This window comes from Amyelois transitella, chromosome 17, assembly GCF_032362555.1.
Source record: "Amyelois transitella isolate CPQ chromosome 17, ilAmyTran1.1, whole genome shotgun sequence".
NCBI lineage: Eukaryota > Metazoa > Arthropoda > Insecta > Lepidoptera > Pyralidae > Amyelois > Amyelois transitella.
In genome coordinates, this window is record NC_083520.1 from 3,138,704 (window position 1) to 3,164,780 (window position 26,077).

At 36.7% G+C, this 26,077-nt stretch overlaps 4 protein-coding genes across 7 annotated transcripts; 3 read left to right on the plus strand and 1 right to left on the minus strand.

Moving 5' to 3' along the window:
- The first annotated feature begins 299 nt into the window (after positions 1-299).
- On the plus strand, positions 300-4,317 carry LOC106143450 (PI-PLC X domain-containing protein 3). Of its 2 annotated transcripts, none has more exons than XM_013345543.2 (7): positions 300-437; positions 712-819; positions 1,119-1,281; positions 1,990-2,119; positions 2,233-2,391; positions 2,874-3,070; positions 3,437-4,317. In XM_013345543.2, the coding sequence occupies exons 2-7, from the start codon at positions 720-722 to the stop codon at positions 3,672-3,674; spliced, it is 987 nt and encodes a 328-aa protein (XP_013200997.2). In that variant the 5' UTR covers positions 300-437; positions 712-719; the 3' UTR covers positions 3,675-4,317. The 2 variants fall into 2 exon arrangements, with proteins under 2 accessions (XP_013200997.2, XP_013200996.2); XM_013345542.2 differs by having other exon boundaries at positions 323-482.
- An 18-nt stretch (positions 4,318-4,335) lies between these two features.
- Positions 4,336-11,408, minus strand: LOC106143451 (uncharacterized). 2 transcript variants are annotated; one of them, XM_013345544.2, is made up of 7 exons: positions 11,155-11,408; positions 10,679-10,802; positions 10,037-10,152; positions 9,567-9,669; positions 7,556-7,716; positions 6,604-6,764; positions 4,336-6,334 (listed from the first exon to the last, which is right to left on the minus strand). In XM_013345544.2, exons 1-7 carry the CDS (start codon positions 11,236-11,238, stop codon positions 4,372-4,374), a joined length of 2,712 nt encoding a protein of 903 aa, XP_013200998.2. In that variant the 5' UTR covers positions 11,239-11,408; the 3' UTR covers positions 4,336-4,371. The 2 variants fall into 2 exon arrangements, with proteins under 2 accessions (XP_013200998.2, XP_060804858.1); XM_060948875.1 differs by lacking the exons at positions 10,037-10,152; positions 11,155-11,408 and having other exon boundaries at positions 10,679-10,714.
- A 1,046-nt stretch (positions 11,409-12,454) lies between these two features.
- Positions 12,455-15,789, plus strand: LOC106143432 (glyceraldehyde-3-phosphate dehydrogenase 2). Of its 2 annotated transcripts, none has more exons than XM_013345511.2 (2): positions 12,455-12,602; positions 14,555-15,789. In XM_013345511.2, exon 2 carries the CDS (start codon positions 14,560-14,562, stop codon positions 15,556-15,558), a length of 999 nt encoding a protein of 332 aa, XP_013200965.1. In that variant the 5' UTR covers positions 12,455-12,602; positions 14,555-14,559; the 3' UTR covers positions 15,559-15,789. The 2 variants fall into 2 exon arrangements, with proteins under 2 accessions (XP_013200965.1, XP_060804720.1); XM_060948737.1 differs by lacking the exon at positions 12,455-12,602 and adding an exon at positions 14,441-14,462.
- A 1,100-nt stretch (positions 15,790-16,889) lies between these two features.
- Positions 16,890-25,893, plus strand: LOC106143442 (ralBP1-associated Eps domain-containing protein 1). The gene is made up of 6 exons (XM_013345532.2): positions 16,890-17,241; positions 17,330-17,740; positions 18,479-18,635; positions 20,922-21,084; positions 21,589-21,769; positions 21,960-25,893. Exons 1-6 carry the CDS (start codon positions 17,092-17,094, stop codon positions 23,034-23,036), a joined length of 2,139 nt encoding a protein of 712 aa, XP_013200986.2. The 5' UTR covers positions 16,890-17,091; the 3' UTR covers positions 23,037-25,893.
- Positions 25,894-26,077: the final 184 nt, after the last annotated feature.

Genomic DNA, 26,077 nt, shown 5'->3' on the forward strand with positions numbered 1-26,077 from the left:
TTGGTTGTAAGAGCCATGGGTGGTGGTGGGATAGGTCCAGCTGTCTACCACTTCAACACGTTCTCGGCCTCCTCTGCAACAACTCTAGAGATAGGCGACTAATGAGCCACTCTTCAAAATACCAGAACAAGGAATAAAAAAATTAACAATATAAATAAATAAATCTTTTATTTGCCAACATGAAAAAAACATATGATCAAAGAGCGCACCCCGGGCTCTTGCTAGAGATGATGTACGTATACCGTTGATCCTTTGCATTAAACAAAAGTAAAAAAAATGTTTATTCTCTGTGACAGTGACAGCTATTTGCTTGATGGTGACATTGACTTATCACTTGGATTCAAGTTTTTGTTTTCGAAATCTTTACTTTGTTTTATTAAATTTTACTTAATTTTTAGAGGAAAAACTAAAATGCCCAAAATCACAGAATAAACAAGGTAAAACTTTAGTACATACTCGATCTTCGGGCTATTTTTTTAATGGTAAGAATGACGCAAGATATCTAGATAAATATTATTAGTATTCTTGATTTCGACACAAGATTTCAACCTCGATTTAATTATACCAGAGGTTAACTCAACTAGAGGGCTTGAGGTAATCGGAGTGATATCATCAACGTGCCATATCTATTAAAAGGATTTTTTCTAGTTGTGTACTGTACAGTGCTTTGTTTTCTTTGTTCGGTTTTATTCACAAAAATATTCATTTTAGCATTCATAATGGGAGAAGAAAGTGCAGCCCAAATAAACTTAGAATCTTGGATGACAGATCTACCAGCCCAGTTAAAAGAAGTGCCTCTGATATACTTAGCTATCCCTGGTAAGTTTTAAGAATAGGTACAAAACTTGTCAGTAAACTTTATTGTATAAATAAATAAATTGTACTAAAAATATACTACAGAAGATATATTATCCTATTGGGTAATATTGAAATCAATGATTATATGTTTTAATGATTTAAAGAAACAACAAGTATCAGTAACAGTGCTTTTATAATAACTTCAATATTATCTATCTTAACAACCATGAAGTGATCATTTAAAAAAATGAGAAGGGTTGAGAACATTTAAAAAAAAGAAAATACTACCTTTTTAATCAATATGCCATAATAAATTCCAGGTAGCCATGATTCAATGACATATGGCATCACTCGGGCAAGCGGCCTTGCCCCTGATGCGGAACCAATCTTGCACCAGCTGTACCCTCTGTTCCGAGGTACGATCTTACGCTGGACCATAACCCAGGCCATAGATGTACATCAGCAACTACTCATTGGCATTAGGTACAACTAACATTCACATTAATTATGAATAAGCACAATACATATACAGTCAACTAAGTATCATTATATAATGTATATTTATTAGGTACTGATCAGTACATACTTAGATTTATTCACGTCTATATCCCTTGTTGGGTAAATAGAGCCAATAGTCTTGAAAAGAATGAAAGGTCGTGTTTGTGTGTGTGTTGTGCTTTATGGCTATAAGATGGAATTGAGATTCAAATAGTGACAGATTGTTAGCACATTGCTTACAAGAGGAATCCCAAGTATACAAGCCCCTTAATCACCTTTGATGACATGAAAACTTGTTGTAAGTGTAAATTGTGTTAATTTGTTTGTCACTGAATTATCTGTTGTCTCTTTTCTGTCCTGTTCATTTGTCACAGTATAACTTTACTAATACTTACAATTATTTTCATCAGTACATTAATAGCCCAGTGAATTTAGCTGTAGACATATCACATCTTTATCTCTTACTGAGTAGATAAAGACAATAGCCATAATACTCACAGTCCACATTTAGTTGGCTTTGAAAATGAATTTATATTCAGATAGTGATAGGTTATCAGCCCATCACAAAAATACTTGCAAAAATTTCAAAAAAATATATAAAATTTGTAGACATCATGGATATTATTAAATTGTGTAAACAAATCAATATGATTTCCGTATGATTGTCTATCAATTTTGTACATAATTTTCCAGATATTTTGACCTGAGATTAGCAACCAAGAATGGCACAGACAGCTTCTTCTTCACTCATGGTGTCTATGCGGATGAGATCACCGGACCATTAGAAAAAGTCAGAGAATTTATCGACTCTCACCCAGAAGAGGTAGTTTATATTTTGTTTACATTCCTAGTCATGTCTTTGTCTTAATGAGCACAACTAGCCCTGATTTATAATTTTTGCTGCAATAAAAATTTTGCTATATTTTTCCATTCCAGGTTGTGATATTAGATTGCCAGCATTTCTACGGGTTTGATATCGAGGATCACAGGAGGTTGATGTTGGTTTTGATCAAGATGTTTGGCAACCGACTGGTGCCGAGGCAGATTGACCTGCAAGCGATAACGCTCAACTCTTTGCACAGGTTACGGCAACAGGTGAGGCCCAACTTTTCATAGCAATATTATAAATGCGAAAGTAAGTTTATTTGTTTGTTTGTTGTCTCTTCACGCGTTATCTTCTGAAAAAATCTTCTTAAAATAATATGTATATATAATTAAGAATTTGGAGAAGGAGAAAGGGTACTTTCACCCCGGTAAAAATTTTAGTTCCCATGGGATTTTTCAAGAACAGAGGTTATATTATACACAAAAAAATATATTTTAAAGATCGAAAAATATATTTTATAGATCTTAATCTTCTTGAATGTGTAATTGAATCTTTAAAAATATATTTTAAAGATTGAAAAAGGATATTTATAAAGATCGGCTTCTCTTCCCATGCAGATTGTAGAAGTCAAATGAGTGAATGACTTTTAAATCGAGTAACACATTTAAAATGATTGGGTAGCATAGCAAGCTGCCACTATCTCTTAATCTCAATATAACTTTTATGTAATTTGAATTGGTTAATATTTCAGGTAGTAGTGGTATACCGCCATCAGTCCGTATACTCCATGAGCGAGTTCTGGCAACCACAGATGATGCCGTCTCCGTGGCCACAGCAAGATCGCACCTCGGGCCTCATCAGTTTCCTGGAGAATGTAAAACGACACCCAGGCATGGGGTTCGTCCACCAGGCCGTGTTGACACCTACGCCCGCCTTTATTGTTTTGAGGTAAGTGTCAAGTTATATTGGAAATTTATGCAAGTTTTGTTATCTCAACTAGGTAACACTTCGGGTCTCACCAATTTCTTAAAAAAAACCAAAATGACACCAACAAACTGTACTCATCCCAATACCTTATAATTTTTCGTTATAAGACTGGAATTAACATACATACATACATAAAATCACGCCTCTTTCCCGGAGGGGTAGGCAGAGACTACCTCTTTCCACTTGCCACGATCTCTGCATACTTCCTTCGCTTCATCCACATTCATAACTCTCTTCATACAAGCTCGGGCTTTACCAGGACGTCCTTAATTTGATCAAGATACGTTCGTCTAGGTCTTCCCACTGCCTGCATATTTTATTTTTCAGATGGCTATCAAACCTCCGTAAAAAGTGCGCGGTGCCTGTGAAAGAGCAAGTGCTTCCCAAACTGCTGGAGATGTCCCCCGGGCCGCCGCTAGCTCGCGGGGTCACTGACCGCGCGCCGCTCAACGTAGTCATCGCTGACTTTGTCGACCTAGACGATGCTCTCTTCCCAAGAAAAATCATAGAACTGAACTGGAAACTGTTGAGAAACACTGACTTTGTTTATCATAATTATGGATAGCTTTAAGGTAAGGATAGGTGTTCGTCTTGCCTTGATTTTCTTGTACAGTCGGAATATACGATGTTCACTCATCGTACATACAGAATACTTTAGTATAGATTGCTTTATTGTTAAAATACTTTAGGGTTTAGTATTCCACTGTTGCTGTTAATCTATAGCGAGACATATTCTTATATTACTAAGAGTTTATGATGGGAATAAAATTGCTATTACAAAGGTTACATACGTTATATGTCACAATTAATTTAAAAACGCCTCATAATTTTTTACATGCGCTACGAGCGTTATCTACAGTTACGAAGTACCGACCGACAGAGTTTAGGTTGTAAATATCGCTTTTGTTAATATTAAATTTTCTAAATATAGTTCATGTTTTGCATTTTTATATAGTTTTTATGGATTTTGTTTTGAAGTGGAGAAAATTGTGTTAATAATATTAAAACTAGTTGAGACTTCAACATCTCAAAATGGACGATTAACTTTTATTATAATTTACATAACTTCGAATTAAAAACATAATACAGTTACATATGAATGACAAAACTGAGTTACCCCAAGTACCTGGTATTATCTGTTCATACTGTTTATTACTGTGATATTTTTGTCGTAAATTTGATTGTGCAGTGCCTTCAGTAAATTTGTACTTAATATTAAGGATAACATATCAATTAAATAAAGAATTTTTATTTAAAAAACACTAATTTTTTTTATCACAATGACACGACTGACCGGAAAACAATTTGTTACAAAACTCATCCAATTTTATTCTTTGACATAAATCTTTGAATGACCACTTGGTTTTTTGTATCGCGGCGCTGTCCGTGCTTCCCAAAGTGGAAAACAATTTGTCTGATAGCTCGTCCGATATTTCAATGATCCTGCAAATTTTGTCTAAACGCACCAAATCTTCTATTGAATTTGTCAAATCTGCTATATTGATAACTTGAGATTTTCTTTCGTGTATTTGAAATGAGTTATCGGAATCGCTAGCACTGACGCTATCAAGTTTATCATATAAATCAACTTTTCTACCGGTTTCACTGTTTCCAGATGCAGTCAATGTTGAACTTGCACATTTTGAACTGTCTGGCACAATTATCACGGGATCTGTTAAAAGTCTGTTGAGATTATTCAAAATTTCCGCCGGTATCTCTAGACTTTTGTTAGGTTTATCAAAAGATTTTGTTGCTGTAAAACAGTCCGTGTTAGTCGTGCTTTTACTATGACTGACTTTTGGCGATTGGTCATCTGATGCTGTTCTAATGCATTTTCCTGGTGCTGTTGCATTGTCTGACGAAGTCAAATCTAAGGATTTAATTTCAACTTCTACTTGAGATTTCTCTTCCAATTTTGACAAAATAATTTCATCATTAAATACACAGGCTTGACTAGTTCTATTTTTGACTGGCGAAACAAACCCGCTATCATCAATGTTTTCTGGTGATTTCTTTAAAAATTGAGTCTTATTATTGTCTTTATATTCATCAACTTTGTGTCCGTCACAAGTCACGTCGTCAGTATGTGGCTTGCCTATAAAATTTAGTTCAATGTTTTGTGCCAACCCATTTATTAAATTCGTAATCGTTTGAACTACTTGATCTTGAAATAAATGATCAACTTTCTTTTTTTTCAAACAGCTGGTTTTAACGTCATTTGAAAACTGACTGAAGTCGGCGCTATTGCCAGAGACCTTTAGCTTCAGCGAATCGCTATCCGTTTGATTTGTGCTTATAAAAGCCGAACTTTTTTTGTTATAGTCACTGAGGTTATCTCTTCTGAAATTATTCTTACTACTGTTTATTTCCTCAATATTGGACATATAATCTCCAGAAATATCAGAAATAAGGTTAAACGTAGGAGACTCCTTTATTATATTACCATCAAACGATTTTTTATTATCAATGTCACATATTTTTTTCTCTCTAGCCTTTTCTTCTAAGGCATTCTCCGATAAACTGATATCACGAATTTTATTACATTTGCTCAACAAGCTTTCGGTAATACTCACCATTTTGGAAAATTCTTTTTTTACATTTTCTAAACGCTGGTGGGCTTTTACACTGTGAATTTGACTTGTATGGGGAGTTGCTTCATCACATTTGTGACAACTGGAACTCTGCGCCTTCACCCGTTTGTTAGTTTCGTTATCATCATTCCAAATTCTGAATATCGCATCACTATTTGCTGTTGTTTCTTGGGAGTTGCCTGAATAACTAATAGACGCCGGTTTCCTCAACTTTACCGGTCGTCCTGGCGATCTACAATGAACTAGCTGTGATGACGAATGGCTTAAATCACTCTTGATTTCGTTATTTTTATCCTCAGCTTTATCATTCTGTTTCTTAATAGCTGTACGTTTTGTGGCAAAATTCATTATGTTTCTTGGGTCTGGTAGTAGGAATTGTCTCTCTGAAAAGAGTATGAGGTCGATGACTCTGCAGGCGTATGAAAATTCGTTTTCGTACCAACAGACGAGTTTGAAGGAGTTTTTCTTGAGTTGGAGGCTGGAGTCAACATCAATGATGCACGAGTGCTCATCGCCGGCGAAGTCAGACGATACTGCATCTTCGTTTGAAATCTTAACAATATTTTGCATGGTAGACTTGCTGTATTTTTCAACTGCATTGGCGATCTCTTGTAAGGATGTTTCCTTGTTAAGCCTGTAATAAACAAGTGTTATTAACATTAATTCAATAACATCTTAACGAATTTGTCAAAGAAAAAGTACTAACTGAAAACCTATAAGATACATTTAAATTTGATTATTCTAGAGTAATGGAATAGCAAGTTGTATTTCCACATATATAAGTCTTGTCCTGTCGAAGTGGGCACTTCAATTAAAAACCTTTAACTTCCTCCAATAAAAAGTATCCATCGCTCTTGTGATACCTTTTCCAAAGTATGAAGCTGCGAATCGTATAAAAAATACCTCAAAGTTAGATCCAAGACAGACACGTTGACAATAGGCACTCTGAACGCCAAGCCAACCAGTTTGTCCTTCACTTGCGGGATGATCTTGCCCAGGGCTTTGCAAGCGCCGGTCGCAGCTGGTATTATGTTCTGATGGATACTGCGGTGGTCGCGCCAGTGCTAGGTCAATATACAATTAAATAAATAAACCTATAATATTCAATATTGATGAATGATGATGATGATAATATTGAACATATTCAAAAAGATACGTTTTGTATTGCAAGTATTCTATTTTCAGTTCACAGACTTAAAGTTGCGTCACGGATAATGTTTGAGGTCAATTATGCTCTTTCTTTATATGAAAAAAGAAACAGAATGAGTTACTGATAACATAGAATTCTATCCCTATGTAATGTAAATGTCTGCGGGCCTAATTTAGTGATGAACTTGCCCCATTAATGGTGTCAGTCTACTAGGTGTTTCTGTGAGTAGCCCAGATTATAATGGACAATTTATCCTATAAATGAATCGTAAACGGGATAGTCCTACTGAAGCAAGTCACATTCCCAAAGCCGATAGCCTCTTCACATTATCGGCACGAACGGATAAGCAGGGGGTTATCAACCCTTTACACGGATATCACTAACCTTTGTACCGACGGGAATAAAAATACAAAGCAAAACTGTAAACAAAAGATTGAATACTAACAACACATTGGGATGTGGACATTCTCAATAAAGATTTTTACATGTTCTTTATGCGTATTTTAGGGTAGAAAGAAGACAAGTTTGTATCTCTCATATCGTAGCTCCTAGAATAGACTCTTATTAAGTAATTATCTTTTTTTCGAAAGCCTTTTCAAGAAGATGCTTTGTTTTAACTAGGTACATTTACTTCAGGTACTTTTTACAACAGGAAGGCATAGAATCTCAATAGAGTGAATCTATTTCTGTTACTATCTTGCTTACCTTTCCCCTTAAACATAATCCGTCTAGAGGCTTCAGAGAGGGTGTCATAGCGTGTATGCTCGTGAGGAATCCTTCGCTGACACCAAAGTTATCATTCAGGATCTTCACTATCGGCGCCAGGCAGTATAGAGTGCTGGATGCGCTTGATATCACTCTTTTATCTGAAATATATTCATAGCTCTCAGCAAAATATACGCGTTGCATCGCAGCCAAGCTGAGGAACGGCGATCGCCAGAACATATTGGTCCTTCGAAACCGGATTTAGGGGATAGGTGTACAAAATGATTCCTCGAGGTCAAATGATTCCCCATCGTTGTCGGTAAATTACTAGTGCCATCTATTAGATTTATATGCAAACGTCTTCCCCGCTCCCCGCTCAGTTCACCAGTGAAATATCATGGCGGTCTAAGCATCGTGCGCCGATTAATATAAAAAAAAAGAAAATTGCTGTGTTCAATGTAAGGTAAGCGTCAAATCAATGTTGTATTATTTGGATGGTGTTGTATTTCAGTGAATTAACGTTTTATTTTCGACTTTGAATCATAATCAAGTGTTGTTTAAGTGCGGTTCGATTTCGCTAAGGCGACAAATTGAGGTTACTTTTCAATAATAAAAAAAAAAAATTGTATTTGGGGTCAAACGATCCCTGCGTATGAGTGTAAAATGATCCCAGGATCATTTTACCCCTTCACTTTTGGTTTTTTTGAACATAAAAATATAATATACGTTTTTGTATGTTTATGTACGTGTGTATGTGTGAGTGTGTGTGTATATGTATGTCGAAATTTAAGTGTGTGTAGCATGTATAGTTTTTATATATCATTTGCAGATGCCGCGAAATTATCAAAGAAAGACAGACCGGCAAAAATGGAGCGAGGAGGCTATGTCACGAGCACTCGAAGAAGTAAAAAAAGGCATGCCATATAAAACAGCCAGCAAGCAGTTCTCGGTACCTGTGATGAGCCTGAAAAGAAGAGCCAAAGGCAAAAATAAAGTTGCTGTTGGCGCAGTTAAGACCCTAGGAAGTAAACAAACGGTGTTTTCACCTGATCAAGAAAAAGAACTAATTCAGCACATAACAGACATGGAATCTAGGATGTATGGCCTAACCAAACAAGATGTACTTTCTCTGGCGTATCAGCTGGCCACGTTAAATTATGTTTAGAAATGTTTTTTGTTTCAGATTTATTGACCCATAAGACTGGGTTTCTTTGTTTTGTTATTGAAATTTTTTTGGTAGTTGATTCAACAAGACTATTAATCATAGTTAGGTATTGAATTGGAAACAGCCCGTTTAAAATTATTATGTTGAGTTCTTTTTTTATAACTTTAAGTTTCACTGGCTGAAAGACTGGGTTTCTATAGCTATATTAAGATATAAGATACTGATCTGACTAATTACAGGCATTATAACAGTTAAATGTCAATTGTGATATGAAAAAACTAATAAAGACTGATTAGAATAACTAATTTAGTTTATTTTTTTACTCTGGGGGCAATATAATCCTCGGGATCATTTTAACCCTACCCCAGGAATCATTTTACCCACCCCGGTGTACAAAATGATGATGATAGTAGAGGTTTGGAAAATCACAAATAAAACAAAATATAAAGCCGCCCAAAAAGAGTTGTATTCCAAAATACGGCCAATTAAATGAACTATCCAAAGGTTTTTACAGATTTACTCTAGCTTCAATACTTTGGCCACAATTAGCCTTCTCCCTTAGAGGGATCATTATGTACACCTTTCCCCTATACTGCATTGCTATGGCAATAAAAGCCTCCCATCATATATAGGTATACAACTATTTACAAACTATCTTGGAGAAATAAAGCAAATGATATTGAAAACTACAAATATTTCAATATTTACCAAATATTAAACAGTGTAAAATGGCTGATAATGATGTTTAATGTGGCATGTGAGTTGTAAACGTAAGTAAGGTGCTGTACCAAAAATATGTCGCAGGATGAAAAATAAAATAATAAACAGGTACTTCGAACATTGTACCTGAATCCAGGTCAGAGTGGTTGACTCCTAATATGACCATGGGAACATCTGCACTTGGCGCTGTTACAATCACTCTTTTGACACTTTCACTAGCCAGGTGACCCTAGAAAATATACGAAAAAAAATCCGTAGCTCGACAACAGAACCTTTACCTAAATAGTCATTCCATACTAATCAGCATCGTTGGTCAGGTGGTTAAGGTATGCGAAGTAAAAAGCCAAGGGTCAAATCCTTAGGAGACAGGTACAATAATGGTTTTCTGAATAACGTTAGTTCAGTTATTTGTTGATAACCGTTGCGATGGTCATAAGCGGGCTCTAAGGGAAAGAATCTGGATTTGACACTATTTCAAAATAACGTACTTTCCTGTCATTCAAAACATATAACACACATCCCCAATGCCTTACGGATACATCACTAAGCTTAGTTTACTGCATGTGTGAAGTTTAAACTGCAAAAAGAAAACATACGGAAGCCTTTTGAAGGCTGGTAAAGATTCCCGACGCTTCAACCACATACTGCACTTCCGCCGACTGCCACGGGACGTTCGCTGGCAGCTTCTCGTGAAAAATCTTGATTTTTGCATCTATTAAACGTTTTAATTAATACTGGCACGAAATATTTTTTCCAGTCCCCGTAGCAAGGCACGCGCGACGACGTTTTTATCGCGCGAAAAACTCAGTATTCCGTCTCAAGTCATAAGAAAAATCGAAACAACGAGTTTTTCGTCCGACAAAAACATCACGCGTGCCATGCCACGGGAGCAGGCGTTAATAAAATGCCGAATATGGTGAGGTAAATTTTGTGAGCATCACATTGTATGTAAGTACAACGGGGCAGGAGCAGGAACCGACGGCTCTTCTTGGAGGTAGCAGCTATCCACACTTCCTGTACCTCGCTACATCCAAGCCTAGAACTGATTACAGAAGAATTTGAAGCCTCAATTGAACTGGGTAGCCCAGCGGCTTATATTTTTCACTGCCACTGAATGTGGTATGCACTAATGTAGTGCAGTGCCTTTGCAAGCTTTATATTTCTAGACGCCCTGTGATAAAGATGTTCCTGATCATATAAGTAGATATGAAACGAAGGAAAAAAAAAGAATGACGCACCGTCTACGGTAATTTCACTTTCAGTATGGATGATACTCCCTCTAAATTTCCCATGCGTTGAGTCAAATTTTATCAAGTAACAAATGTACTCAACATCAATAGCAGGATCATTGATGGCTGCTACCTAGAAAAAAGGCTATAGGCTACTATAATAAATCTACAAAAGAATATTACTTTGCCGTACAAAAAAAGGACCACTCCATCTCTTTCCCATGGATGTCGTAAAAGGCGACTAAGGGATAGGCTTACAAACTTGGGATTCTTTTTTAGGCGATAGGCTAGCAACCTGTCACTATTTGAATCTCAATTATATCGTTAAGCCAAATAGCTGAATCTGGCAATTCAGTCTTTTCAAGACTGTTGGCTCTGTCTACCCCGCAAGGGATATAGACGTGACTATATGTATGTATGTACAAAAGAATAAATGGAAAGTTAGTCATTTCTTCATTTAAACTCTTGCAGACTTAATTGCTCACCTCCAAGTCTGGATTTTGGTGGCAAGTTCTAAAAATAACTCTGCCAATTCGCCCAAAACCGTTTATACCAACTTTAATGACCATAACTGAGCTTTCACATGTTGATAAAACATGTCCAATTACACTAAAATTCAATCAACATTTTGAATAAGCCGCGCTCCAATTTTATATTATCATGCCGCGCTCCCTTTTTATAGAAAGTAATATGTAATTAAATCACAACCATGATTTATTTGGTAGATTGTAAGAATAAAAAGTGACAAGTGGAGAAAATTATTTAAACAGCGCCAAATGAAAAAAAAATAAGGAAACGCGCAGTCACATTAGCGCTGTATCAAGTATTTCCTTTTGCTATATAAAATCGAACTTAAAGAATTCGACTGACATTGACAAGAATAATGCCAAATGAGAATGACAAGCAAGTGACAAGTCACCGGCCCAAAGAATCTAATTTAATTTCAGACACTTCTTTGGTAAACAGGTCTACCTATCATTCAATAATTAATCATCCCAAGATAATTTGTAATAAACTTTCTGTCAGGACAATAACTTCAGGCAGTAAAATGCCGTTTTCATGTTTTTTATAATTTTTAATGACACTATTTAGTGTTAGATAAAGAAAAACATCGATTGAAAAATCTATAACGTACCCGGTCAAAATGCGTAATATGCATAAAGGCACAAGTTCGAATCCCACCTCGGCCATGTACCATTGACTATTTTCGAAGTTATGTAATTAGTTTGACACCTAACCGATGCTCTTATGGTGTGGGAAAACATAGTAAAGCATGCACATTCAGGCAACTATGTGTAACTATGATCGATTCAATACGGGTTTGGTTTACCTGCATAGGTTGTGTAGGTCAGTCGGAGTCTCTTCTACGTAAAAACCCAAACCCCGGTCTCCTATCGAGGATGCAACCTTAAGTCTTAGAAATTTTACTGAATGTATCAGAGTACTGGCTATCTTAAGTCTAAAGTTATAATAAGGTTTCGAGTCTGTGATGAACTACGTTAATGATAATCATAGGTAACTTCTTCTTCGTCGAATTGTGCCAGACAGGTATGTTCGTAAAAGAATAATGTGATAGGTACCTAAGAATATGTCTCCACTGACGTGACTACTGACTAGGCATAGGCAATAATGTTGTTTGGAAGGGGGTAGCACAGCTTTGCTCCTCTCCACTTGTCTCAAACAGCTTGGCAGGCATTTTAATCTTTCCGATCACATGAAAATCTCTTAGGCTCTGAAGGTCTTTTTGAAGGTCAATTCATAGTTAGGCGTAAACTTCGCCAGTTCTATTCTACATATTACTAATCTATGATTCATTGATTCTGATTCACTTGCCTGCCTGTCTGTCCTTCAACAAATGTCATTTTTGTACTCCATCTTGTAAGGAGTAAACGTGTCTAGTGAGAATCTTTTAAGAATCTTCCATTAATTTCCGGTAAGTTAATTCTGTATTCTCATATTTGTTTTAACTATATACTTTTGTTTATTAATATTATCCGGTTATTATTTATTGTAATACTTCAGTTGCATAAACTTACATCACCTTGTAGGTACCGCTAGATACAATATTTTATGTGTTTTTGTGCTCTTTAGGATACTGGTTTAGCAAAATTCCGGTACTATTTTATACCTAGATCTTATTAGAATCGTTATCCTTGAAAATATTTATTTAATAATCGTTAATTTTGTGTTAGTCTCCCTGACCTCTAAATGACCTCCACAGACCGGCAAACTCCTACAAATATTAATTTAATTGAGATGATCACCAAATTCTAGAGAAGCAATATGAAGGTCATGGAATATGGGATAACACATATTTATTCAAAAAAATACATGATTTCAGAATAAAGTAAGTTTTATTTACATACCTACCTACATGATGGGTGGCACGTAGCCCCATGTATGTATTGCAAGTTGAAAGTAAAACATTTAGCAATATTAAACATAGGTACCTAGTCATTTGGTGAAACAATTTAATTAAGGTAGGTAGTTACTTATACATTATTACCCTCAATTTGTCTCATCAAAACTAGTAATACCTCCAAGTTTCTTTTCACTAAATTCCTATTAGAATCAAACTCAATAGGTACCTTAATTTTTTTTTTCTGCAATAAAATCAATGTAAAGGGCTCATTCTTTTTATGAATATTAAAACAATTTAGTGTTAAATGTACATGTGTTGGTTATTAATTTTATTGAATAGTTTTAATTTGTTGAACAAATACCTATTTTTTTTAAATCTTGTTTAACAATGAATAATTTTTTGAAAGAAAAACCTAGTTTACTGTTTAAGCCCTTTACAAAAACAGTAAAAGTAACTTGTGTCTTTCGTCCTTTGTATCAATGATTTATTGTTATAAGCATTTATTAAATGTGGGATAGTATTGGGGATAAACTTTTACCAATTTTGAAACAAGTCAAATTATAAAAGTCTACCTTGGGAAAGGCTGATAAACAAAACATTCTTCTATTATGCAAGGGGCTAGCAATCTGTCACTATTTAAATCTCAATTCTAGCTTAAAGTTATGCAGCTGAATTTGGCTTTTATAATTTTTGAGATTATTATGTTTGTCTATCCTGTAAAAGATAAAGACGTTATTATGAGTATGTATCTATCAATGAAATCAACTAACAGTTTTCTAAGTTTCGGGAAAGATGTTACCAGTAATTTTGTTGTATGAAATAAAAAAGTTCAATGTGTAGGTACATGATAGATCAGATCACTCATTCAAATTTACTGAAAAATAGTTTTGTCAGACAAATAAACTTGATTAAATATCACATAACGTCATGAGTTACCTTTTGAGCTAGTGTGATTTGGGGTGAATTATTTTACAATGAGTTATTATTAAATTATAAAAATAAACTTAATTATATCAAGAATAATTAATAAAAAATAAAAAGTATTATTAATAAAAAATGTAGCTATATCTACATGTTTTATTAATAAATTAACCTCTTTCCTCCTGACCTAAGTCACCAAGGTTAATAAGTATATCAGGTCAGGTTGCAACAAGAAAACATCGTAATAAAGTATGAAGTAACAGTATTAACTTTTACATTTATCAGTATCTATATTAAACATTTCAACTGAGGATTCCTGAACATAACATGATATCAGGATGATAAGAACTCAATATAAAGAGCTGCTCTATATTTAGTCTTGTGTGTGTATATTACATATACATGTCACTTATCTTTTTTCAATTACAACCACTTATCATACTGTTTGCTTTACATTTTGTGCCTGACTTTTCTTTATTCTGCTAAAGGTGATGAAACCCTCTATTAAAGGTAGTGAAACATCCCAATTTTACATTACCACATGTATATTTTTTGGTAATGTACAACTTATTGTAATTAATAATTTGTTTCTTTCATTACAGAAATCATGTCGAAGATTGGTATCAACGGATTTGGCCGCATTGGTCGCCTGGTGCTCCGCGCCTCCATTGAGAAGGGAGCCTCAGTCGTTGCCATCAATGATCCCTTCATTGGCTTGGACTACATGGTCTACCTCTTCAAGTATGATTCCACTCATGGTCGCTTCAAGGGAACCGTTGAGGCTTCTGACGGCAATCTCATTGTAAATGGAAACAAAATCGCTGTCTTCTCAGAAAGGGACCCCAAAGCCATCCCATGGGGCAAGGCTGGTGCTGAGTATGTTGTAGAATCCACAGGAGTATTCACCACTACAGAAAAGGCATCTGCCCATTTGGAAGGTGGAGCCAAGAAGGTTATCATCTCTGCCCCCAGTGCTGACGCGCCCATGTTCGTCGTCGGTGTCAACCTTGAGGCTTATGACCCCTCCTTCAAGGTCATCTCCAATGCTTCATGCACCACCAACTGCTTGGCCCCTCTTGCCAAAGTAATCCATGACAACTTCGAAATTGTTGAAGGCCTTATGACCACAGTTCACGCCACCACCGCCACCCAGAAGACTGTTGACGGTCCCTCTGGTAAACTGTGGCGTGATGGCCGTGGTGCACAACAAAATATTATTCCTGCCTCCACCGGCGCAGCTAAAGCTGTTGGCAAAGTCATTCCCGCACTTAATGGAAAGTTGACTGGTATGGCTTTCCGCGTTCCCGTCGCCAACGTGTCTGTTGTAGATCTGACCGTCCGTCTTGGCAAGCCCGCCAGCTATGACGCCATCAAACAGAAGGTCAAGGAGGCAGCTGAAGGTCCCCTGAAGGGCGTGCTTGGATACACCGAAGACCAAGTGGTGTCTTCCGACTTCATCGGCGACACCCACTCGTCCATCTTCGACGCCGCCGCCGGCATTTCCCTCAACGACAACTTCGTCAAGCTCATCAGTTGGTACGACAACGAGTTTGGCTACTCCAGCCGTGTCATCGACCTCATCAAGTACATCCAAACCAAGGATTAAATTTATTAGATTTTTATGAATAATTATGATTTATCGTCGAAAATGTCGATGCTTATGTTAAGTTTTAAGTATAGATGTGTAATCTAAATTATTGAACTACTTTGATAGTAGTGTCATGTGTATTTTAATGTTTCGTCGTTACAAAAGAGAATTATTGTAATAGTAACCAGTCTGAGGCAAATACTATATCGTGTATGTAAGCGCTATAATTAAATACAAATTCACACCTTATTTTGCCTTTCATTTTAAACATTTAAAGTTGATTTTATGTATGTCGTAATTGAATTTTGAATAGAGAAACGAAAGTGTAAGGAGTACATTAAAACGCAGAAAGAGTTTAGGTGGAAGTTTCATGTCCCAAGAATTTGAGAGAGAGAATAAAATATATCTGGCGATGTTGTCGTCGAATGTAGCTACAGCTGACTGAGAAACATTCTTCCTTTATTAGGTATGAATGGAATGGAGAGAAAAAGCCGATTCCATTCCTGGTCAAACTGATGTATACAGTAATAAGAATGTACAAAGATAAGGAGCATCTTAGATTGCATATGTACATCAGTCACAAAACTTATAAGAAAACTGCTTCTGTGACACAGCGGTAGTTCGCTTGTCTGTGACACCGGAGGACCCGGATTAGAATCCCGGCCAGTGCATGATGAGAAACGAACTTTTTCTAATTGGCCCGGGTTTTGAATGTTTATCCATATAACGTTTATTATAATATGTATGTAGCTAACTCAATCTGAGTAATTCGTCAAAAATAAACGGGGTATATAAAATTTAAACTTGCATACTATATGCAAACTGGGTAGTATATAAAATCCAACTAGAACAGCATAGAAGCAAAAGTCCTCTCAATTTTTATTTGGTTTCGTCTGCAACAAATTAAATACCTACATGCTTTTATCCCCACCCTTGGTTCACTTCCGTTCCTACCTGTGCATATATCCGGTAGAGGTTTGCTCAAAGCCTATCCGTTTCCCGTCTGAGGGTCTAGAGTTTATTCATATACATACATATGGTCACGTCTATATCCCTTGCGGGGTAGACAGAGCCAACAGTCTGGAAAAGACTGAATGGCCACGTTCAGCTATTTGGCTTAATGAAAGAATTTATTCACGAACGTTGGTAAAGCATTTATGTCATATATTCCCTGTCGCTTTTACTCTGCATTTAACCTTTGAGGAAGAGAGAGATGTAAGATAAAAAATCAGCATACATGCATTACTACTTCGTGCGAACAATCTTTTTTAAAATTCGAGTTGGCAAGTCTGTGCTGACAGATTCGGTAGAAATCGGTTTTCGAAAACACTATTTAAAAAATGGCTGTAGCACCGCAGGCAGCTGTCTGTCACTGACATTTCGTTTGCTTCGTGTAAATTTTGTGATGTACATTATCGTACAAGTTACAATTATCCGTCTATTTATCAATGAATAATGGTGTACATTAACAGATAATGGTTATTTTTGTTGGCTGTTTTAATATAAACTTTTAGTATTGTGCGAAAGTCTGTAAATCGCGATTGTTTTATAATGGAGGATCTCAATTTGACAGAAACCGAAATGAGATATTTCGGTGATTTGTTTTTATGTTGTGACGAGGAGTCTAATGGTAAAATACCAATTTTAAAGGCAACGGAGCTATTCAGATCTTCAAACGTATCGAATGATGTCCTCAAACAGGTAAACAATATGGTATTTTGGGCTAGTAGTTATAAAACAATGATGGCAAGAGATATGAAAAATAAGCTCATATTTCTGATTTTTACAGATCATGGACATTAGTGTGGCGCCAAACAACTGTTCGGCGTTGAATCATATGAATAGGAAACAGTTTTATTCAGCTTTGAAACTAATAGCAGCCCACCAAACAAATTTGTCATTGAAGCCAGAGTTGCTGTCAACTGCCCTTGACCTGCCACTTCCGCGGTTTACGTGGGCCCTTAATTCTGAAGCTAATGCCGATTTAATACAATTGTCGAATTCGCCAAAGGAGCAACACATACCTAAAAGAGAGAGAGGTTTTGGAAATACATTGGGTGCTTATGAGCCCATAAGAGTTTCATCAAATTTGTCTGACAGTGATGGGCCTCCAGCCTTGTCACACGATGCCACTGAAGCATTGAGTACAGACTCGGAGATGGAATCTGAAACAATGTCACAAAGATCTGATTCACGAGGGGTGAGTCTGATTTTGTTTCTTGAGAATCTATGGTAATAGAGATAGGTTTATCCCAGTCAAATCCCCAAAGTCTGACACATTAGGGGATCAAAATAAAAAAAATATAGAACTTATTCTTGTCTAATGTTAAAATTTCATACAATGTTTAATAATACAGTACAGTTAGGGACAAAACTAACAGAAGGTGATGAATATATAGCTACAGAACTGTTGTATTCAACCTCAATATTTGTCTCTTTAAAATTTAAACTACTTTACTATATCATCTGTTATCAGTCCAAGCAAACTACTGTAGACTTTAATAAGTAGCATTGCAATTGCCATATCTAATTATGCAACAATTTTTTTTTGCATTGCAATTCATATATAAAATCACCTAGAAGTGTAAGCAGATACTACATTCCACTACTATGTCTCATGTGCCATGATCCCTGTATAAGTTATTCGCTTCACCCATTTCATAATAGTCATGCCAGCTCATCAACTTAGGGTCCTACTCTTGATGTGACTTTTCGCCAAGTTGTCCTCAATAAATTAAAGGTCTTCCCTCCTCATTTACATTCTCCTTGGTTATTTGTCTAGTTAACCTATTTTCGTTCATCTCTTACCTACATTTATCTTTGACCCTTCCATCTTTCTCATGATCAATTCCTTTAAAACCAGACTATTTTGATATTTTATTAAAATTAACTATAAAAGTATAGTTACCCAGTAATTATGATTCTCTTTTTCCCACAGCGCCGAGGGAAGAATGGATCTCCATGGAGCACAGCTAGTGAAAGTCCCACGCCGACCAACAGTGTAGCAGAGCGGGTGCATCCTGTATGGGAGCACAGCGCGACCGGGCGCGGAGTGTGGCCCGCCAACACTGGAGAGGAGCATGCGCAACTACTAGGTTGGTAAACATTTCTGCATAAGGACACAACCTTAATAATCTGTGGAGGGTGCAATGGGGACCACAGAGAGAGAGACAACCTTATTTAATAAGCTTTTATTCGAATTATCATTACAATTCCTTAACTTAATTCTATAATTAGTGTGTATTCTTCTGATAATCTGTTTGCTAGTCGGCATGAGACAGCCTTACCTATCTTTAAATACATAGTTTAAACATATAGAAACAATAACATAAGGGACACTATGTACCAAAATTTCCAATGCTCTCTCGGCTAAGTGCCTTGGTTTGATTGCGCTGGCTTTTCTACGAAACTTTCGGCTGCTTTTAGTATTAGATCTGATAATGTTCAAGTATACAAGTTTGATCTTTTGTTGAAAATAACCAGAACAGACTACTAGACTGTTACTGGGAGCAAAATAAAGACTTGCTCCATGTCTTGCTGGAATGATGGGCACTAGATCTAAGAAACAAATTTCTACCCAATATCTCCTGGGCAAAGGCGAACATACTCGTATCATAACGTTGAGTGAGCCATTGCCACAGAAGGCAAAATCAATTTATTTGTTCTGGTGAGCTGAGAAGTTTTTTTGTGTTTTGTGGCATAAGAACTAATAATGTTTTAGATTCTACAAAAGTGTCTTAATCTTATTTTACCCATAATAACTATATCAGATTCTACTTTTGTTACCAAACCAATTTTAAACGAAAGTAATTCGCTATCACAATGTAATGAGCGCTCATGAAACCTAATAAAAACGAAGTCTCGTTTGATCTGTTATCATCAGTAGGTATTTCCGTGGGTTGTGACGTCACAAACGCTAATAAATTAAATGAGCGTGCGCTAGCTGTGTGCAAGTCTAGTACACTTCAATTGCAATGAGTCATTTGTCGAGAAACATTATTTTAAAATTAAATACACTTCAGACAATGTTCATTAATTCAGTCAGAATTTCATGTTGGTGGGCACGGACCACTTATTTTTTTTAAACTTTCTTGTCATTGATGTTCATTTTTAATAAAAATCCTTCGACATAGAAAGAAATTGAATTTTTCCCATATGTGTTCACGGTTAAGAGTACGTACAATCAAAGAATTGTGTTAGTTAAATTTTGTATATTATGCGTTACCAATTGAATGCTTATTGCACCTGCTTTATATCAAAGTGATATTGGCCTTGATATCGCCTGGTATGTTCTCTGTGTGACCTGCATTATTTATACTAGTACCAGTATGTTAAGAGCGTAACTAGTTTATATAATTTAAAAGTCAAGGAAAAATATCGTGAGAGAACCTGCACATTCAGTTATCTGACGTGTTGTCATGGTCCGAGCTGGTTTTTGATTTGCTATAATTCCAAAATACATATTCACTTGCTTTCTCCAACATGCTTCAAGAATATTAACTGCTAACATCGCCCTTTTTTAAACATACGGATTTTGGCCTTTTGAAAAGTTCGACGAGGCGGGTCCTCTCCCCCACTTAAAAAAGCCGTCACCTTTCGTCAGTCTGTCATCCATTCTCTCAACAACCATCTCAATATAATTTTACATTTTGACCATTCCTCTTTCACACCATTCCTATATACATAAAACTATCTCCTTTTTCCAGGGATTGATTCCTTGCCACAATCCATGTAAACTTATTTTGCTTCATCCACATTCATAAACTTCTTCATGCAAGTTTTTGGATACTTTTGACACATTTCCTGATGATAAAAGCAATGACTAAAACCCTCAATGAGGTTTTGTTGTGGTCTTTGTTTCCCATTATTCAGATTTTTGCGTACATGTGTGTGTTTGTGAAATGTTTCGTATTCAGCATTATACTGCATATTAATGAGAATAATTACAATTTATCATTGTATTGTTTCGGTATGTCGTTATAATGTTGCGGAATGCGGTAAATACATGTGTCTTTCAGTATCTTTAAAATAACTTCTTATCTATACGCTTGACTATACATGCATATTATTACGTCTTTATTCCTCACGGGGAAAGAAAGTTTTAGATTAAAATTTTTACTTTCTCTCTTAATTCTCTCTTTCTACAGAAAGAAAAGGTCATTTTTCTCATCGACAAAAGTATATAATAAGGTTCTTATAATTGGGTGACATATTTCCTTCCCTTTATGTTTACATTATTAAGTCGGAGACAGAATTTTGCCTAGCCTTGCCTTAAAAGCCTTTTGTTTATATTACTTGTAAATATTTACCATAAGGTTACATGATTCCCCATTATAGTAGTATTCTTTACCAGAAATAATTCTCAAAGTATACCTTTTTAGGTACCGAAGAAGAATCATCAGATCGTCACTCGTCTGAGGAGGAGGGCGATGTCGACGGTGGGGAGGACGTGTGGGCGATCAGTGAAGCGCAGGCGCGTCACTACGCGGCGCAGTTCGCCCAGCTGCGGCCAGAGTGCGGCTTGCTGTCAGGACAGACTGCTAAGTTAGTACCTTAGTTACTAGAACTATAGTTTTAGCCTTTATCGAATAGTAGTCATCAAATTGTTATTAGTTAAATGATCAGTGATGCGCACGCGCGTCGCAACGCGATTCAGGTCGTTGCTGTCAGGTCAGGACAGATTATATTTACAATTATTCTTCTTCATTTCTTAGTTATACTTACATTCCTTCTAGGAGGACCTAATCGATGTTAGTTACAGAAGTTCAAGTCTTTTTCAATCTGGGATCTGCACTTAATCTGCATACAGTTCTACTCACTCCATCTTATAACCTTTAAAAATTCTCAAGTAGCTGTACATTAATTTGAATACTAATCGGGCTGAAGATTAATGAGGTTGCAACTGGGTCTAAAGCCAGACAGAAGAAGTTATAGTTGATAATGACGGGTTATTTATGTTGGCTAAATACCAAATATGTGGGCATGCCTGAACATTACTCGCACTTTTTCTTTCGGTTCTCAGTATTCTCATTGAAATATTTTTTCCAGACTATTCTTTGAGAAATCTCGACTGTCCGTGCCTGACCTGCGGAAGATTTGGCAGCTATCGGATATCACCAAAGACGGGAAGCTGACGTTAGAGGAGTTCAGTATAGCGATGCATCTCATCGTGTTGAGGAGGAACAACATGCCTGTGCCGGACGTGTTGCCCGCGTGTCTTGTACCTAAGGTGAAGTTTTAAATTCTCTTTCATATTTCGAAGTACCTTCTAATAAAGAATCGGTTTATTACGAAATTGATGCCCATCGAATTTGAAAATTTAAAAAACCGTTGTGGTCTGCATTTAATTTTGCCAAGTCGTTAATAACATGAAATCGAATCTGCATTAGATTTTTTTTAATTTTTTTTTTCTTTTCAAGGTTGACTCCCGGTTCTCCCAGCAAGCAGTGACCACCGACCTTGTGGACCTGGGCTCAGACATGTTCAGTTCAGGGTCCTCCGCAGACTTCAGTTTCGTGAATAAGCCAGAGAACGACCCCTACGAGAGCAAACCGAAGAAGCCCGACGAACGGCCGCCGTCCTTATCGCCCAAACCTGAACCGCAAGTGAACAACAAGGAGTGGACGAAATTCGTCGACTCACCCACTTCAAGCGTGTCGAGCCCCGGCCCCAAACCGGTCAACTTTGATTTCCACAAGTCCGCTTTAGAAAGAGATCCAAAGATTTTCCATCCCGTCGCGTTGAGGGTGACTCCTGACGCCAATTCGTTGCCAACTCACGGCGAAGGCGATATGAGGTCGAGCACGTCACCGAGGAGAGACGACTTCGCGCACGCGTTCGAACTCGCTAGCCCTAAGCGACTGAACTCCCAACCACCAGTTGAACCGCCGCCAAACGGGAACCCAGAAATCAAGTCCATTCAGCGACCGCAGCCGAAGAAGCCGCTGAAGACAGCCGGAGTGCTACCACCGCCTCCCGCGCGGGAATCTTCAGTTCACGCCGACGACGGCCCGCAGTCGCTACAGTACGCGCCAAAGAAGGAGCCCCCGCCGCCTCCACCACCGAGGCCGCTACGGAACCACACGAGATCCAGTTCCTTAGACCTTAACAGGTTCAAAGGTGCCGGTCAACCGCCGCCACAACCCCCGCCAAGGATGTCTCCTTCGGCTGCTTCACCGCCAACCAGACGCGCCCTCGTGAACCAGCGAAGCGAAGGGGAGCCCGCGTTCCCGCCCGACGCCTTCGCCCCTCGCGAGTACGAGGGCGAGGGCTTCGGCTACAACCGCGAGGACGCTCCAAAAATGCACGGCGCGTTCGAAGTGTACCGGAAACCGTCGCGAGAGTCCTCCAACGAGGCGGACCCGGACGTGAAGTCGCTGCAGGAACAGAACGCGGTGCTGCACCGCGTGTGCCGCGCTCTGTGCGCCGAGCTGGCCGACGTGCAGCGCGAGCGGGAGGCGCTGCGGGTGCGGCTCGACCATTCAGCGCCAGTCTAGTCAACGAAGCGCGCTGATATAAATCAATTTGAATTTCGAACTACATGCGGACGAAATCTTCTAAGCGAACACACCGGGCAAAGGAATGTTGGAAAACACGTTCGTTGTTTAAAATGTAGGCGTTTTAATTGGCCAATTCAACCAAACTGGACCGACGGAGGCTAGCGAAACCCATTGGCCTGGTGTGTACACAGCTTTACGCGAGTCGTATGGGTATTATTTTTTGTCGCAAAGGAAGTGAAAATTTTATATTTTTTAATATAAACAACAGTGATATTGTGGTATAATTATGTTGTTAAGTTGTATCAATGCAATCCGAAATTTGCACATAACTTTATTTTTATCACCTTCATTTAACTCGGTTAACTAACAGGAATTTAACAGAAGTCCATTGGATTCAATCGATTTCGTTTGCATGTATTTTGAGCCCAAGGCTTTGGTCTACTAATAAAACCTAAGAAAATTATTGTTCTTGTCTTTGACGATGTCTATAGACACAGGTTTCAATGTAAAGCTATTATTACCCTGTGTCCAATCCTTTGCATCGTTTTTCTTTTGTTTTTTAACCGTTTTAACATCTAAGTCTTATAAAGCTAAGCGCTAGTTTCTTTATTGATGTCAAAATCTTTTATAAAAAATGCATATCTAAGATTTTTGACAATATCACATCTGGCGTCCCTATCGCACAGTTCAATGTTACGGCAGCTACCAAAATTTTCAGAACAAACTTGATATACGACTTTTTAAATATTAACCTTTCGGTCCCCGCATATGATCTAGTATCTTTTACAAAATGTGTCGGCTTGCATTCTCTATAATGTAAGTTTAAAATACATTGTTTCTCTTTTTTTTGATATTTTTCGATAATTTTGATAAAACTAGACATTCATGTTAAATTGCAGCCCATATTCAAAATTTTATGATTCATCTCGAATCCTCACGTTAAACTCTTGACGTGAAAGAGCAGTTTTAATTACACGAGTGACAGAGATAGAAACATTTGTCATTCTACATTGAAATTTGGTCAACAGCGATTACTGAAATCTTTTCTAATGAACTGTTTTAAATATATCTCCCCTGTAAATTTTTAATCCAATTTATGGGTACGTATACTACTTCCGACTGAATTTTAAAAATAGAAGTTTTCAATCCGTCGCAAGTTTTTTTTATTTTATTTGGCAAGCACTGGCTTTTGGCGTGAATGCAAATTATCTAGATAGGGAATTTTCCATATATCAAATATTTTTTACATATTTTTTTTTAAAATAAGAGGCTATTCGTGAAATCTCTACCTTACGGTTTATAGTATTTTAAATCGATTCAGAAATGCTTGCAAAACTTATGCCACAACGTCATTTAAATTTTTATTTGTGCATATTGTTTTGTTTTTTTTTATACACTGTAATATCCTATTTACAGCAGCTTAACCCTTCCAAGAGACAATATTATATGTTAATATGTGAAATGTATAAACATATTCCGCCATTTTGTGTTATAAGTATGATGTGTATTTGAAGGTTGTGCTAACATTTTTATTTACGACTTGCATCGGAATTTATTTTAAACAATATTATTATAACACCGTTTAACACAAATAATATTTAAACTTAGTGTAAAAATTGGGATATATTTATTTTTACCAAACAAAGAGTTTTTATGACATAATGCAAATTTTTATGGCCTTTTTAGGCATTTATTATTCGAAACGAAAATTTTGAAAACACTTTAATAATCCGTTTGGCGCTTATAATTGCTTGAATAGCATTCCTTATGTTTACGTATGTTGTAATTTGCTTTATTATTGTATAAAAAATATTTAAGAACTACGGAGTACCACCAGAGAAGAGTATTGTTGAAATATGTGAATGTTGTATAAAAAGAATTAGTGTAACGAATGTAAAAATGATGGAGAACTTGGCGGACTTAAAGGCTTTAGTACACCGTGGTTGTTGTACAAAATCAATACATTTACATTGCAACTTTTAAAGCAGTAATATGTTTTTCAAAATAATCCTAATGATGATACTGCGTTATAGAATTAAATAGGGCAGCTTTATTTGTATTAAACAATTTTCTTTTAGTTTAACTGCAATAATTTAGAGACAGACTTTAATACTGTTGTTATAGGAAGGATTGTTGTAGGAAGACTTACGAATTTATTCTAAGATATCTAACTAATACAAACTTTGTGTGTATGCTTGGGGTGCATACTGCTACATACGTTGTTAATTATTATCAGCCACGTCTATTTAATATCTATCCTCTTATATTAATTACAAAGCCTGTTACACAAGAAATGGGTAGTCATACATACAATGTACTTTCCAATAGTCAGTCTTCTCACCATCTAAATATGTTGTTTACATATTTTGTAGATGTTACAGGTAGTTACTTGAAACTTTCCTAGCTTAAACGAGTTGTAACGGCAACCGACCCTGCATATCTATGTTTTAATGAACTACCGCGTACTAAAGCCTCAATAAACGCCGGTTCGAACTGTAAAGTAAGTAATTAGACGCCGTGCCTCGCACTGCAAGCTAGATGTTGTTAAAACCATGCTGAATTGAGTGAAACACAATGTATTATATAAGATTGTTGTAAAAGTATTTATCTATTATTTAGTCGTATTTTAAGGATATCATATTCCCATGGAGCAGACGTTTCATCAGTGTAAATATTTTATTTGTCCTTTTGACCACATCCTCAAACTACTTTTAAATTTACCCTCTTATAAATTTTGGTCCAATTTTGTACTATTGTATTCGCCCGTTCTCACTTATCGTTTCGTAAAATTTATACAGTACTGCTTAAATATTATTGTAGTAAATTATGTACAATAAATTTATTTCAAAATTAATGATTTCGTTTTTGTTCAGATGAGGTTAATGAGATCAACACTTAGGCTGCATTAACAACAAGACATAAAACAACGAATTGCCATTTAAATTTGGTACCGATGGTAACGTGTCTGAAGATCCTAAAAGCTAATCTATTTATTATGCTTTTGTTCTTCCGGGGATTATATGAATACCAATTGCTCG